Genomic DNA, 16,911 nt, shown 5'->3' on the forward strand with positions numbered 1-16,911 from the left:
GTCCCCGACGTGGTTCTACGAACATACATAGACGCGAAAAAAATCAAGTAGCTCATGTGTATAGACACTGCAGTGCACCAAAAATCAATATTTACAATTATATACAATATTTTCAGTGTGTAAGTATAAATGTATACTTAAGTGTATGAGTGTGAATATATAAAATGTCTAAAATCCGGTTATATTGTTTGCGAATGGGGGTCCGGGAGAAATTAGTCGTTCTCGTTAGTTTTAATAAATCAGTCCGAAAGCATAATGATATAAAATAGCTGTCCTGTAAATCTGTCCTGATGGTGAATAATCCAAATTTTAAAAAATCCTCAAAAAAACAGAGTTCACAGTCCAATACGGTGGAAAACGGCTCTAAGACAAAATAGTGTCCGGGATTCCCCTCGCAATTTAAAGGGGCAGAGATGGCGCTTACATGTCACTTGTGTGAGATTTATTCCCTAAGGCGCTGTTAGAGTTTTCATGGAGAAATGGGACAGCGATTTAGTCAAGTGGATTGGTATGCGTTTACACTGTGTTTTCGTGTGAAAGGCGTATAAGACTCACTTTGTCAGACTTGAGAACAAATTCGACTTACGGACATGCTCCCAGGAACGGAACTCGTTTGTAAGTCAGGGACTACCTGTATAGGAGAAACATATAAACAAATGTTTATATGTTTGTTAAACATAATATATAATCATGGCTGTAAAGAAAAAAATATAGTACAAGACAGACCAGTTTTCTAATGGAAACAAAAAACCTAATGTACGCTCCTGGGATTTGCATAAAAATAGAAAGGAGCGAGTGCGACAAAGTTACCAGAAGAACTCCAGAATATTCTCCAGTTAGGCTCAGTAAACTGTTTTCTTATAGTACTGTGCAAAAAATCTTGGGCACATACAAAAATATAGCATAAGCAAAAGATGCTTTTGAAAACATTTCTGCATAAAAGAAACTTCTATAAAGGCAATAAAGAGTAATAAAATAAAGTCATCATTTTAAGTGAAAACTCATTGCTTAAAATCAGGACTTTTCGAAACAGATTTGTGCAGTTTTACAGCCATGAATATATTCTTCTGTTATGTTATTTATTTATTAATTTTTAGGTTATATATAGAAATACTGAATGATTTTGTACGTAATTATGCAGACATAATAAACATATATAACAAAATTGGTACAGCATATAATATGGTGCCTAAGACTTTTGCACAGTGTTGTATATTTAAATGGCACACACGGGTATGCTGATCAGGTGTCCGCATAAATTTGGCTGTGTAATGCATTTCTAATGAATGTTGTGTTTGTGCAGTATTTGCTGAATATTAAAAGTTTTGATACTTCATTCAAATGGTAGCATATGGACTTAACCTGGTTACACAGTTCAGCAATTTATACTGATGTTCGAGCAAGAACATGCTTTTAATTCATATACTGAGGTAAGAAATTGTGAAAAGTTGCAAAAAAGGTTTGTGTGTTTGTTCATGTAGGGGACCTCAGGACCAGACCCCACCACTGTCTATGTGGACATGAGAGCACTCAGACATGACAGGTAGCACATCCATATGGGCAGTTTACATACAGCCTCCTGAAGATAGACGCCGATTCTTTTTCTGATCTCAAGTACATTGTATTTTAATTAACACTATTATGTGTATGATATAGAGTACGCTTGGTGGAAAAGGGGTCTCCACATAGTTTGCCGCTCATGGAGTCAGGCAAGGTGAGGAATCGAATACGCAACCTGTTTAACAATTATATAACAATAATTAGTATTTTTTCAGGGTAATTTTATTTGATAAATAAATGCTAAATGTTTTTTCCTTAAATATGCAGATCTTACCTGGTGTCCGCATCATCATCGCCAATCCAGAGACCAAAGGGCCAATCGGAGATTCTCATTTAGGAGAGGTAAGCCCAATCACTGGCCGTCTTGCAAAATGAAAGATCTGATTGTTTTAATATTGGGAACCAGTAAATATAGGTGTACAAGTGTTTATGTTGATCTATGAAAACTGTATCGTGTGCGTGTGTATTGCAGATATGGGTACACAGCAGTCAGAATGCTAGTGGGTATTTCTCAGTATTCGGAGAAGAGAATGTTCGCTTGGATCATTTCAGTTCCAGACTCAGTTTTGGAGACACACAGACTGTATGGGCTAGAACCGGCTACCTCGGATTCCTCCGCAGGACAGAGCTCACCGACGCCAGTGGGGGTGAGTGTATTGTGTTGAGATATATCCTTACCTATATCCTACTATAGTTGAGTGCAAAATTTTTATCCTCCATGCTTTTAATAGGAAAACGTATTTCTGTTTATTTTTATCATTCAAAACAAAAAAAGGACTTTGGATCCTAGAGGATCTGGAGAGTATTTTATATTTGATACTTTTATGATTTTCTTAAACATTTACCTAAATTATTAATTATACAAAACCTACAGATTTCCCCAAGCCTTTTAAAAGCTGTATACTAAGTTGGTCAATAATTCTAAAACCAACTGTATTACGTCTCTTTTGGCCTTTAATCAAGTGCTGCTTTCCAAATTAAAATATTGGCCGATTCAGATTTTCTTTTAAATTTTTTTCAATACTTACTAACTTACATTTTAGACCTAAAGCAAAATGTATCCCCTATTAAACACCAATTGGTTTAATGCACATTTGTCTGGCAGCGTGTGTGTGTGTGCGTACATACAGTATAACAGTGTGTTCTTGTAGAGAGGCACGATGCTCTGTATGTGGTGGGAGCGTTGGATGAGGCGATGGAGCTGAGAGGGATGCAGTATCACCCCATTGACATCGAGACTTCTATTATTCGAACCCATAAGAGCATTACAGAATGGTGAGTACATGCATGCGTATACACACACTAGGAAGCACACACTAATAATCACACACAAATGCACATTATAGATAAACTCTTAATACTCCAACACTATTCACTAATGCGTGTGTATTTAACCTTTAAACATGAAAGCACAGTGCAGAAACAAACATTTTATCTCAATCCTTGTGTCATTTAGATGTTTTTTTCAATATATAACCATATATCAAAAATGTAAAAAAACATTTGTTTTGAATATTTGAAATAAAAAATACTTGTTTTCCAATTTCTGATTTTGTATTAAAAAAAACGCATTTTCGTTTTTTTTTTTATTTTTTATTTAGACTTTAGTAACGTAACCTGTTTTTATGTCTGCTGAATAACTGTCATTATTATTTCGTTTAATTTTCCCTGAAGAGCATGAATGCTATTTAAGGAAGTCAAACGTGTAACTTTTATGAATTACGGTTAAACCACAGCTCTTCCTGAAGCAGACAGCAGACAGGACTTTTAGACATTTACCTTTAACAGAACCGAAAGTGAAAACCCGAGCTTCTGTGAGCTCACCACAAGCATAGAAATTTCACTTACACGTATACGAAAAACAAGAACACACAAATTTACTGCATTTATGAATATATGTACAGGCTAAACTTTTTAAAATAGTTTTTTATAAATGACAATCGATTAAGTTTAAAGAGATTTAAAAGTACTATAAAGTACTACAAAAATAATATATTTAGAATTATTATTATTATTATTATTAACCTGATTTAAAATGACACTCATATCAGTTCAAAGTAAGGTACTCCATGCACCAAATATAATGTAACCTATTAGTTTTTTTCTAGAGAGCTTAATAATAAGAGCTTGAATATTCTACTTTAAGTTTACCAGGTTAATAAATTAAACTTAGCAAAAGAGCAAGAGATGTTTAATCCACAACATAATGCTTATTTTTGGCACCACTTTCGGCAGTGACAAACCCAGAGCCCGGGGCATTAGGAGGATGACGACAGTGGATGGGGTGCCAACACATTGATCCATGGGGACACACACACACATTAAACCTGATCTATTTAGCTATTTATTTTTTTTACATGTAAATTAATATAATAACTTTTAGCCTACTTGCAGAGTAGGGGGAATTGTTTGTTTTTAGTTATTTATTTATTTAAGATTATTGTTTTGTAGAAAGTGAAATTGCTACAGTATGCTTGTGTTCTGCCCACAGAAGCTTGTTGTCCGTTGCTGTTAACGCTAAATATCCTAGACGCCCTGCCTGTGGCTTTTTAACTCTGCTTCAGGAAAAACGCCGGTTTAATTCATCAAAAAGCTGCAAGTTTGACTTCCTTAGATAGCATTTATACTCTTCAGTTAAAATGAAATAAATTGGCATTGCCAAAAAATGGAAAGTGAGCAAATATTATCCATTTATTTTTATTTTTGATTTGAGCACAAATCCAGAAATCGGAAAATAAGCTGTTATTCTTTTTTGTTGTTTTTTTTGTTCTGGAAATGAATATTGAAAAAAAAAAAAAAAAGGAGTTTTCTTGTTTTTTTTAATATCAAAAAACAAATACACGAATAATACACGGATTCAACTCTCCTGCTGTATTTGTGCACATGTGTATGAAAGGTGTGTGTGCCTGTTTTTTAATCCTGATCTCTCTGATCATGTGTCAGCGCTGTGTTCACCTGGACTAAGCTCTTGGTTGTGGTGGTTGAGCTGGACGGTTCAGAACAGGAGGCCCTGGACCTGGTTCCCATGGTAACCAATGTAGTTCTAGAGGAGCATTACCTCATCGTGGGCGTGGTGGTTGTCGTGGATACCGGCGTCATTCCCATCAACTCGCGTGGAGAGAAGCAGCGCATGCACCTAAGAGATGGCTTTCTCGCAGACCAGCTCGACCCCATATATGTTGCATACAACATGTAGAAAAGACGTACTCAAACACTTCCAGTTAAAATGTAGAAAGAGAACCCCCACAGCTGGGTGCAGGGACGTGATGCAGAAAAGCATAGGTTCGATCCTAAACATGGCAACCCACTGACAGAAACATGCACTTTCATCAATTCCCTCGACGTATTTATAAATGGTGAAAAAATGTGTAGAAACACACGCATATACGATTACTTTTTAAAGCTGAAAGCACTAACTGATAAAATGCAGATAAATAAACAATGGCATCTCTAAAGTAAAGAGCTATAGCCATCCACACACACACACACGCGTAATGAGTAAGTATGCGATCACAGGGTTGTTGCCCATCATCAGTCTGTAGCAAAACAGATTGCACTTTTTGCTTCTTCATAAACACATAAGAATATGCATATTTTTACTGCATGCAACATTAATACAGAGTTTCCACGGAACACACGGAAGGGCACAATTGAAGGAAAGTGTTGCACGCAAACAATTTACCACATGACGCCAATCCTAACCGGTCATTTGTAAATATCTTTACAGATGATGGTTGTCAGCCAAAAAAAACGTATTGTAATTCGCCAATGGGACAAATTCTCATCCTGATGTTGCAAATGTTACAGAGCTCATGATCAGGAAGTGTGCGAATGCAATAGAGAAAAGGTTTACATATTACATGCATAAACAAATGGCGTACATAATCAAGCACTCACCCGTATATGGGCCATGACGCCTGTGTATATAAGGGACTTGGAGATGTATCTTACATTTTCTTTAGTGTTCGTGTTTCGTTTATGTGCAATTAATTGTTTTGCTAGTGATGTATCATTTTGTTTATCCTGCAATATTTTCAAGTCAGGGAATTTTATAAGATTTAGTGTCATGTCTGACATACTGCTCATATTATCTTAAGGCTTTCTTGTTTTTTTTGTTTTTTTTTTATATTTGGTGTTGCAAAAGTAGCCGTTTTATACAAAGACATATCAAATAAATCATTTTAAATCACATATTTTCCTTAAAATGTGATTTGTGCACAGGTTGTCCTGTTTGTCATCCCTTGATTTTATGCAATAGCATAAGTTATTTTCTATTTTATCATTTTTTTTATTTTCATCTAACGTATTTTCGGCATCTTGTGTGAATATTATCCAACACGCAAACACGTACACCTGTATATATAATGTATAGCTTGTGTTTATGACGAAGACATTAAGCACTGCTTCCTCTCTGTTCTTGTATGTAGCTTGGGTGGAAAAAGAAAGAGACTCCACAAAAAATGAAGAAAAAAAAGACCAAGGGAAGGAATAACAGTCTGAAATGTGGAGATTGCTGTGTGTGTAAATCATGGTTGATTTTTATTTTTCCTTGTCTCCTAAATTTCCTGCAAGATTATGAGCTGTGGGTTCTGTCATTATGGTAAAAGCGAAAACAAGATGTCTTTTAAAATGTCAATAAAATATTTTCTATTATTTAGTAAAAGCATGAAAATTGTTCTCTTTCTGTCAGGATCCTCTCTGTTGAAATCTTTCAGTGATCAAGTTTATTCCGTTTACTTTTGGTGTTGTTTAAAGTAGCTATTTATTGGAATAGCTAAAGTGTTATTAAATCATTATACCACTTACATGGCAGAGTTTGAAAGGAACTTCTTGTGCATGTGAAGTTGGTGTTTTATTATTTAGGAATAAAATATTTTAATAATTTTATTTATAAGATGAAATATATCTTGTAAATGAGAAAGTTGTGTTGTATCAAATGTAAATCATAGAATGATCTTTTGGATTTACTTATTTAGAGAAGTGTGTGTGGGTGATTGGTGTGTCAAATGTCATATAGATTGACCAAGCGGAGTATACATTATAAATAACCTGGAGGAGGATTATGAAACACTGGAGCAATGGTCACTGTTGTTCAGTACGGAGAGAGCCTAGAGTTTGCAGTCCTAATAGTGTCAAAGGCTGGACTCGGGTCTGACAATTTAAGGATATTGATGGCTCCAGAGTGTACAGATTTTAAAGGGTCATGGATGAGCGGTTGTTAGATTAAAGGTAGAAATGTTTGTAATTGGCAAAATTTTTTGGGATTTGGTATTTGGTAATGGGTCAGGGTAATGATACACTGATTAGCTATAACATTAATGCCACCACCAGATGAATTGAATAACATATATATATATATATATATATATATATATATATATATATATATATATGATTAATGTTATAGCTGATCAGTATATTAATGATGATTTTTGGCAATTAGCATATTCTACCTTTAATCTAACAACCACCCATCCATAACCCTCTGAAATTTCTCACTCTCATTTCTCAATCTCTCATATATATATATATATATATATATATATATATATATATATATTACACAGTACTGTACTGTGTCTTAGTCACCTATGTACATTTGTGGCCAAAAGTTTTGAGAATGACACAAATATTAGTTTCACAAAGTTTGCTGCTAAACTGCTTTTAGATCTTTGTTTCAGTTGTTTCTGTGATGTACTGAAATATAACCACAATCACTTCATACGTTTCAAAGGCTTTTATCAACAATTATATGACATTTATGCAAAGAGTCAGTATTTGCAGTGTTGGCCCTTCTTTTTCAGGACCTCTGCAATTCGACTAGACATGCTCTCAATCAACTTCTGGGCCAAATCCTGACTGATAGCAACCCATTCTTTCTTAATCACTTCTTGGAAATAGTCAGAATTAGTGTTTTGTTTTTTTTGTCCACCCGCCTCTTGAAGATTGACCACAAGTTCTCAATGGGATTCAGATCTGGGGAGTTTCCAGGCCATGGACCAAAAATTTCCGTTCTTGGTCCCCGAACCACTTAGTTATCACTTTTGCCTTATGGCACGGTGCTCCATCGTGCTGGAAAACGCATTTTTCTTCACCAAACTGTTGTTGTATTGTTGAAAGAAGCTGCTGTTGGAGATTGTTTTGGTACCATTCTTTATTCATGGCTGTGTTTTTGGGCAAAATTATAAGTGAGCCCACTCCCCTGGATGAGAAGGAACCCGACACATGAATTGGTCTCAGGATGCTTTACTGTTGGCATGACACAGGACTGATGGTAGCGCTCACCTTTTCTTTTTCGGACAAGCCTTTTTCCAGATGCACCAAACAATCGAAAGAGGCTTCATTGGAGAATATGACTTTGGCCCAGTCCTCAGCAGTCCATTCACCGTACTTTCTGCAGTAGACCAATCTGTCCCTGATGTGTTTTTTTTTGGAAGAAGTGGCTTCATCACCCTCCTTTTAACATGTCTGCCATTCTAACCCAATCAGCCTGACATAATGATCTCCAGCCTTGTGCTCGTCAACATTCTCACCTGAGTTAACAAGACGATTAATGAAATGATCTCAGCAGGTCCTTTAATGACAGCAATGAAATGCAGTGCAAAGGTTTTTTTGGGATTAAGTTAATTTTCATGGCAAAGAAGGACTATGCAATTCATCTGATCACTCTTCATAACATTCTGGAGTATATGCAAATTGCTATTATAAAAACTTAATTTTTCTAATTTCTAAAAACAACTTTTCTAATTTCCAATACTTATGTAATTCTCAAAACTTGGCCACGACTGTACAAAATCATTCAGTATTTCCATATATAAAAAAATAAAAATTAATAATATAGTACAAGACAGACCAGTTTTCAGATGGAAACAAAAAAACCTAATGTACGCTCCTGGGATTTGCATTAAACTAGAAAGGAACGAGTGTGACAGTTACCAGAAGAACTCATATTTTCCAGCGAGCTCAGTAAAACCTAACAGCTGTTTTCTTATAAAACTGCACAAATCTGCATCTAAAACTCCTGATTTTAAGAAACGAGTTTTTTACTTCAAATATTGACTATTTTATTACTCTTTATTGCTCTTTATAGAAGTTTCTTTTATGCAGAAATGTTTTTAAAACTATCTTTTGCTTATGCCATATTTTTGTATGTGCCTATTTATATATATATATATAGAGAGAGAGAGAGCGAGAGAGGCAAATGTTTGAACACACCTAATTTCATGGTCTTTTCTAACTTTCCTGATCTTTATTTCTTTCTACATTGTAACACAATGCTGAAGGCATTCAAAATATACAATGATCTCCTTTAAACAGCTGATATTCAAATGTGCCGGATACGTATGTGCTACATCTCCTAATGGCTCTAATCTGGGGCAACTGCTCCTTTGTGATTTCGAAAACTGGTAACTCTTAAATGAACAACTTCTTTGCAGCAGAGGTAAGATTTGGCCCACATAAATGCTTCTGGAGTTTAAGCAGCACATATATTTCAACATCCACTGTTCAGAGGATGCGTGAGTGAGTCAGGCCTTCATGGTCAAATTGGGGCAAAGAAAACATTACTTCGAAAGAATAACAAGGATAGGATAAGGCACTTGCTTGATTTGAGATTTTTGGTTCCAACAGCCATGTCTTTGTTAAACATCGAGAGGGTGAACAGATGTGTGGTTCCGGCATGGAGGAGGAGGTGTGATGGTGTGGGGGTGCTTTGCTGGTGACACTGTTGGTGACTTAGTCAAAATTGAGGCCACACTTAACCAACATGGCTTACACAGAATTAGCAGTGACATGCCATCCATGTAGTTTGCATTTAGTGGGACCATCATTTGTTTTCCAACAGGACAATAACCCCAAACACCCCTCATGTAAGGTAAGAGCTATTTGTGCATACTGTGGGCAAATATAAGGTGTTCAAACTTTTGACTGCTACTTTATGTTACAACTTACAGCTAACCAGTTATGTAAGTTTTGGGCAGGTGCTAAGTCCTGCTGAAAAAAGGACATTTGGCATCTTAGTAAAGCAGTTGGAAACATCAAGTTCTCTAAAATCTTCTGGTAGACAGCTGTGTAGATTTTGAAATTGATAAAACACAATGGACCAACACCATCAGCCCCCCAAATCATTATTGACTGGGGAAACTTTACATTGGACTTCAAGCAACTTCCAACATAAATTCTGTGGCTCTTCAATCTTTCCCCAGAATCTGAGACCTTGATTTGAAAATAAAACAAAATACTTTTTATCTGAAAACAGGACATTGGACCACTGAGCAACTGTTCAATTCTTTATCACTGTAGTCCAGGTAAGATGCATCTGATGTCTCTGACTCAGAAGTGGCTTGAACTAGTTGTAGCCCATTTCTTGATGTCTGTGTGTGACAGCTCTTGAAGCTCTCTCCCAAGTTCTTGAATTGTTCAATTGAATTCTTGTCTTTGCTTGATAATCTTCTTAAGGTCGTGGTCATCCCTGTTGCGTGTGCACCTTTGCCACCCACACTTTCCCTTCCAGGCAACTTTCTCTTAATACGCTTCAATACAGCTCTCTGTGAACAGCCAAGCCTTTCTACAATGACGTTTTATGGCTAATCTTCCTTGTGGAAGGTGGCAATGATTATGTTCTGGAGGGCTGTCAAGTAAGAAGTACATGTACACTACCGTTCAAATGTTTGAGGTCACTTTCTAACTCCATAATCGTTCCTGATTTTTATTTCTTTCTACATTGTAAAGGAATGCTGAAGGCCTCCAAAAATGCATTAATCTCATTTGAACAGTTAATGGTAAGATGTGTCTGCTACTTATGCTCTGTAAAGACTTTATAACGCCTCTAATCTGAGGTGTTGTTAATTAGTCATTTTTCAGGCTGATAACTCTAAATGAACTTCTCGTCTACGGCAGAGGTAGGTTTTGGTCTCGATGGCCTTCATGAGAGCCAGTTTCATTATGACGGATTTTGCAAATGCACTTGACAATACTGTTCTTGCAACTAACTGTCTAACTGTTGTTTTTTGTTGTTGTAACGTAATTACCTAATTCCATATGTGTTATTTTATAGTTTTGAAATCCCCAGTATTGTTGTAGAATGTAGGAAATAACTTAAACACCTCTCCTGTTATACTGTACTAAACGTCTGGCCGTCTAACATGCAATATGACTGCAGATCCGTTATCACCCAAATGATGATGACCTATCAGGGAGTCTTTTCTTGCCACTGTTGCCATCGGTTTGCACATCGATGATCATTGTTAAAAGTGCTATATATATATATATATATATATATATATATATATATATATATATATATATAATTGAACTGAATAATGCTGTATGTTGAGATACTGGATTTTAAATTTTTTTATGACTTGTAGGCTGTCAAGTGCAACTGCATATATGCATTATACAACTTATATACACAGTTCCACTTGAAATTATTCCACCCCCATTGCAAAATACACTACCTGGGTGAGGCTAAAAGCGAAGCCTACCAGATTCCTGAGGAAGCAGGTGTTAAAAAACCCTTGAATGACTGCAAAGGACCTACAGGAAGATTTGGTGGCAGCAGGCACTGAAGTTTCACTCTGCACTATAAGGCGCCCCAAGATGTACCCTGCTACTGAACCTAAAACACGAAAAAAGTCAGCTTCAATATGGCACTGGCAACCTGCAGCATGTAGAGGGCAAGATGGATTGAATCAGGTATTCTTGTAAAAACGTCATGCCATCTATGAGAAAGCTGAAACTTCGATATCATTATCCTTTCAAAAGGACAATGATTCTGAGCATACTTTAAAGTCCACCAAGGCTTGGTTTCAGATGAAATCCTATAGGGTTCTAGAGTTGCCATAACAGTCTCCTGATGTGAATTCAGTAGAAAGATTTGTAAAAAGCAGGAAGCAAGAAGCTAGGGTCTGTCTATACAACACATCACGTTTGCAGCAGGTCATAACTAAATAGCCAAAGGGGTCTCTACTACTGTATGTAGTGAAGATGATTAGAGCTTAAATATTTTTTTTACTGTGGTAGCATTTTAATGTTTAATAGAGACCCCACTTGTTATATTAGTTGTGTTGCTTGTTGCATTGATTTATTACAAACAGTTGCTAGTTGGTAATTTTGGCCAAAAAACCAAAACAAACAAAACTCATTTCACTGGGGGTTGAATAGCAGGTAATCATGTGTAGGCCTTCATGTCTTCTGGAAAACCAATCAAATAATACAATAGACCACATAGATGCGGGTCAGTGATAATGCTGTGATAGGCTTACCGCTTCACTCCTGTCGTTAATCAGACGAGATTACATCTACAACATCTTCAAAATAAAACGGGATAGGAAAGGTTATTTAAGTGTCTGAATAGAGAAACCTTATTCTTAACTCTCCATGCATTGAGGTTAAACATAAAGGGAAATGTATTTATTATTATTATTATTATTATTATTATTACTACTACTACTATTTCTCCCACTAGTACAGGGTGTCATTTTATTTATAATAAATCCCCAACTGTCACTTCCCTCCCTTGATAAATCTGATGTCATGCATGTAACTGCACCTACAACGTGTCCTTTAAATCTGTCATGACAGTGACGTTGTACTTTTTTTTATTATTATTAAATACTGTACATTATTAATCTCTTCCTGTGTTTTTCGCGGTCTGCGCTCACAAGGTGGCGCACTTCACCCGCACTGCAAGTCTCCTGCTATTGGTCTGTATCTCCCTTACACACTCTTCCGCGTCACAGCTGTGTTTTTCTGTAAAATGAGAAGGGGTTGGTCCTGTAACATGTCGTCTGGGCGTGTGCTCGTGCCCGGGCTGTGTGTGTGTGTGTGTGTGTGCGTGTCTGCTCTCAGGCTGGGAAAGCGCTCGCCTGTGGCAGGATGTGGACAGACACTACCGTACACGACCGGAGTGCGACGCCATGCTGCTAGAGCTCGCGCTTCCGTGCGAAACGCAGACGTGTAGGTAGGTCGCACAGAGAGAGAGAGACGTGTCGAGCGCGCGCGGCGCCGGTAAACCGAAATGGCAACCGAAAGTTTGTAACTACTGCGGGTGGAAATAAAGAGCCGCTCAAGGTCAGGCGAGGACGCTGCGTAGTTTTTCCAACCAGCCCAAAGTGATTCCCGCAATCTCAGGAAGTGCGGGAGGCGAGTTTATCCAGGTGGCGCGCGCGTTCGCTTCTCCTTCACGCAGGATTTATTCAGGCTGAACTCGTTTTCTCGCTCCCTGGAAGTTCATCACACCAGCTAGTAAATGACTGCCAGGGTAAATGGATCGGATCCTCGAGCCCAGGGTCCGATCCCGACTCCTTCTCCTTCTCCATCAGGACCCGGACCCGGACCGGACTCCCTGGCAGAGCTGGAGCCGAGCAGCGAGCCTCAGACCGCCGTCGAAGACGCGAAAAACACCGGAGTGAAATTCGCCAAGACGTTCCTGCTGATCTTCCCCGTGTACGTGTTGGGTTACCTGGGCTTCAGCTTCAGCTGGATCCTCATCTCCCTCGCCGCGCTGTTCTGGCTCAGACGGAACCAGGGGACGAGGTTTTCAGGAGTAAACAAAGCGCTGGCCTTTTTCGAGCACGAAGAGAAAGAGCAGAAACAGAGTTTACCAACTTCCGAGCTGCCGCCCTGGGTGAGTACTGGACGAGCTGGCCGTGTTTCTAAGCGGTTAAACCTGGTGTTAGTGTGTTACACACTGCGAGCGGTGACATGTTACAGGCAGTGACCCTCTCTGTGTTCGCTCTCATGACCCTTAACCTAAAACATGACTCAACTACAAACCTGGTGATTTTGACGGAAATGCTGGAGAACCAGGTCTCACTCAGCTGACCATCAGCTGTCCTTGCATCAGTACTGAGTGACTGTCCACGTGATTCACTTTACACTTCCCAGCTCTGCTACCCTGAGCATACACACACGCTAATATGTATCTGTAGGGGGCATTTACTTTTTTTCTACTTTAAAAACCCAAACAGATTACCCTGGGTGGGTTCTGATGCTGCCCGTTTATTAAAGGACATGTATGTGCATTTTCACCTATCAGCCACTCATCACTAATAATACACCAGTAAACTGGTTACAGGATCACGCACACCCAAGGCTCACCCACGCCCTCAGGGGCCGAAGGCCAGCCTGTCCTTTCTGATCCCACACAATAGCTAATGCAGCACTAAATGCTGAAAACGGTTAATGTTGGCTATGATAGAAAGGCACCAGGTCAGCCCAAAAGTTTCTTCTCAGAAACTTCTCAGATCTCAATCTGATCAACAGATCACCCAAATACTCTACTGCCAACGTCCTGGTGCCAGACACCACAGTCCATCCCCATAGGCCCTGTAGAGTCAAGCTCTAAGAGAAGTGGACACAAGGGGAACCCAAACCCTAGGTAGTTTTAATTTTGATGGTTTAAATATTATGGCTGGTCAGTGTATACTCTTTTCGCATGCGTGCATGTGTTTACTTAAAACATAAATGGGTCAGATGGTATTAGGGGCAGCAGGCTGGTGGAGTGGGTACTGCTGCTTCCCCACACATCCAGGGTCACTGGTTCCTGAGCTCACTTTACTGTCCTCTCCATGTCTACATAGGTCTTTCCTGGATTCCCTGGTTTCTTTCTGTCTTCCCAATACATTGGTGGATTGGCTACCCTAACTTCCCCTAGCTGTGAATTAGTGGATAGACATGTTTCTACTTCAAAGCCTATAAGAATGGGATAGGCTCCAGAGTCACTGAGCAAGTGTGTGTGTGTGTGTGTGTGTGTGTGTGTGTGTGTGTGTGTGTGAGGTGCCAGTCTAAGTTGTATTTCTGACCAGGATCAGTTAATTATAAATATAAGTGAATTACTGGGATATGATAGTCATAACCTATTACCAATGGGGTATATACAGTACATTCTGTGTGTATATATAACTCATATACACAGTGTGGGTATACTGATCCAATTTGTGCCTGAGGTTGCAACTTATGTTTCTGAGCCCATGTTTATAACTGGTTAACAAAAACTTGTTTTCGTTATCTGGGTACTTGTAGCTCAAGGTACTTTGCATGGGCAAGTCAAATAACTGTATGCAGGTTAATTTAGCTTTATGTAGAATGACATGGCCGATTATTGTTGGACTGTTTAAGCGATTTAATATTAGTCTATACCAGAACTATTTAGAAAGTAGGAAGTGCATACTTCGGGTGCTTTTGTACTAGGGATAAAGGTATGTATCTGAGTACCCGTTAACCCAAAGTCCAGTTTGTCTCAGTAGTGTAATCACTTACTCGCTCAATCATCTATACCGCTTTATCCTGTATACAGGGTCACTGTATCCTATCTTAGGAGACGTAGAGCACGAGGCGGTGTACACCCAGGATGGGGTGCAAACCCACCCCAGGGTATAGTGTGAACACTCTGTACCCACCATACCTCTGTACCTAATGACCTCAGTGAGGGTGAATTTATAAAACTCTGCTCAGTTTTTTCCACCGCAAACAAATGAAGAAGTATGTACAAAGTTATTCAATCTGAAACAGGTGTGGGCCATGGAGTGTATGCAGTTGACGTCAGCTTGGCCTTGATCCACTTCAGGCAGACTGTTCCAGTCATCTGACTGCAAACACCCAATGATCATGATTATCAGATCATGATTAGTACCTCAAGTTCAGAATGGAGAAAAAAAACAGCCCTTGCTTCTGAACTCAGTCTGATATGAGAAATGCATACAAAGCTGTTTGTTAGTAAACATAATCTAGACCATGGTTTAAATAATCCTGATTATAATTGCATTAATAAATTGCATCGGAAAGTTCAGAAGTTGAAAGGTGTTCAAGACAGTGGTGAGACCAGTGATACTCTACGGCTTAGAGACAGTGACACTGAAGACAAGACAGGAGGCAGAGTTGGAGGTAGCAGAGATGAAGATAGTGCAGTTCTCTTTGGGAGTGACAAGGATGGATAGGATCAAGGCTGAGTTCATCAGAGGGACAACCCATGTTAGATGTTTTGGAGATAAAGTCAGAGAGGCCAGATTGAGGTGGTTTGGACATGTTCAGAGGAGAGATTGTGAGCATATTGGTAGAAGGATGTTGAGGTTGGAACTGCCAGGCAGGAGGTCTAGAGGAAGACCAAAGAGGAGATTTATGGATGCAGTGAGAGAGGACATGAAGTTAATTGGTGTGAGAGAAGAGAAAGCAGAGGATAGGGTTAGATGGAGGCAGATGATTCGCTGTGGCGACCCCTGAAAGGGAACAGCCGAAGAAGATCGGAAAGTTCAGAAGTTGAGAATTCAGCCTTGGGTTGGAAACTATATCTACTGTGTATATTTGTTTTAATAGCAGTCAGCAGTAGACTACTCTTAGACAGAACAGGTCTCACTTATTTCATTTTATGCCTTGGCAGTGCACATCTCCCATTAACTATATATTACTTGGCTAGTTCCTTGACTAAGTCTTTGGTAGACACCCTGTGGGTACAGATCATGTTTTATTTAACTAAGTACAACCTTATGAAAACCATAAGCTGTAAATAAAAATTGCTAATTGTTTGATGCAGTGTTTCAGTGTCTCGTGTCTGCGGCTTTGAATATAAACTGACAAGTCATACAGGCTCTAATTGTTGCAACAGTCTAAAGGTTTAGATAGAAGATAAAAAAAAAATTAGTTGGTTGAAAAAGTAAGTGTTTTACGTTTGTAAACTTACCGGTAGACTTGGTTTTAAGTGTGTAGATTTCCACAATTCGTGCCAGTTTGACCTAAAAAGTCACAGGTCAGGATTAGTCATAACCGGTAAAATATAAATGTTGGCACCTTCACATGTAATAAGCTGACACTTAATATAGTTAAGGTGCCGATGGGAAGATGTTGGGTAATATAGCTGTTGTAGGTTGTCAACAGTGATAAGTTATCTGCTTTGTTTATGTGCTGATGGAGATATTATAAATGATTACTTTTCATGTGTTGGGAGGATGTTCAGTTCATCATAGTCTATATAATTAAGGCAACTTTTTTTTTATGTTCAAAGTCCACAAAATCTAGGTGAGAACATTCTTAGCAGCAAGTGAGAGAGTTATGAATAGACTGCTTAAAGAGAAATGGATGCATGAACTGTTTTGGGAAAATCTTTAGGGTATCCATGTGGGATCCTAAACATCAGCATACAGGAAGTCACGAGTGCAGACAGAAGTAGCAGGATGGATCAGGCAGGTCTGGACGGTGAGGAGAGGAGCAGGATTAAAGCACAGTAAAGGACAAGACCGTGGGTTAAATGATAGCATGCAGATTAAAGTACATTTTGGTGCAGAATATATACATTTTGGCTCTTATAATCTCGTATCCAAATTTGAAGAAAATGCATGTACTGCATGTACAGCG

General features: G+C 38.5%; 2 protein-coding genes across 5 annotated transcripts in view; both read left to right on the forward strand.

Annotated features, from left to right (window-relative positions):
- The window catches only part of dip2cb (disco-interacting protein 2 homolog Cb), a 55,319-nt gene extending 48,872 nt beyond the window's left edge, over positions 1 to 6,447 (forward strand). For all 4 annotated transcript variants that reach the window (XM_053486515.1, XM_053486516.1, XM_053486517.1 and 1 more), the window contains exons 33-38: positions 1,482 to 1,543; positions 1,657 to 1,714; positions 1,828 to 1,902; positions 2,033 to 2,207; positions 2,712 to 2,835; positions 4,504 to 6,447. In XM_053486515.1, the coding sequence (XP_053342490.1) occupies positions 1,482 to 1,543; positions 1,657 to 1,714; positions 1,828 to 1,902; positions 2,033 to 2,207; positions 2,712 to 2,835; positions 4,504 to 4,756 (747 nt within the window). In that variant the 3' untranslated portion in view covers positions 4,757 to 6,447. The remainder of the gene's footprint in view (positions 1 to 1,481; positions 1,544 to 1,656; positions 1,715 to 1,827; positions 1,903 to 2,032; positions 2,208 to 2,711; positions 2,836 to 4,503) is intronic.
- A 5,911-nt stretch (positions 6,448 to 12,358) lies between these two features.
- esyt2a (extended synaptotagmin-like protein 2a) overlaps positions 12,359 to 16,911 on the forward strand; it is a 40,786-nt gene continuing 36,233 nt past the window's right edge. Inside the window, exon 1 of the mRNA XM_053486609.1 lies at positions 12,359 to 13,189. Within this exon, the coding sequence (XP_053342584.1) occupies positions 12,812 to 13,189 (378 nt within the window). The 5' untranslated portion in view covers positions 12,359 to 12,811. The remainder of the gene's footprint in view (positions 13,190 to 16,911) is intronic.

Source organism: Clarias gariepinus, chromosome 25 (assembly GCF_024256425.1).
Source record: "Clarias gariepinus isolate MV-2021 ecotype Netherlands chromosome 25, CGAR_prim_01v2, whole genome shotgun sequence".
Lineage (NCBI taxonomy): Eukaryota > Metazoa > Chordata > Actinopteri > Siluriformes > Clariidae > Clarias > Clarias gariepinus.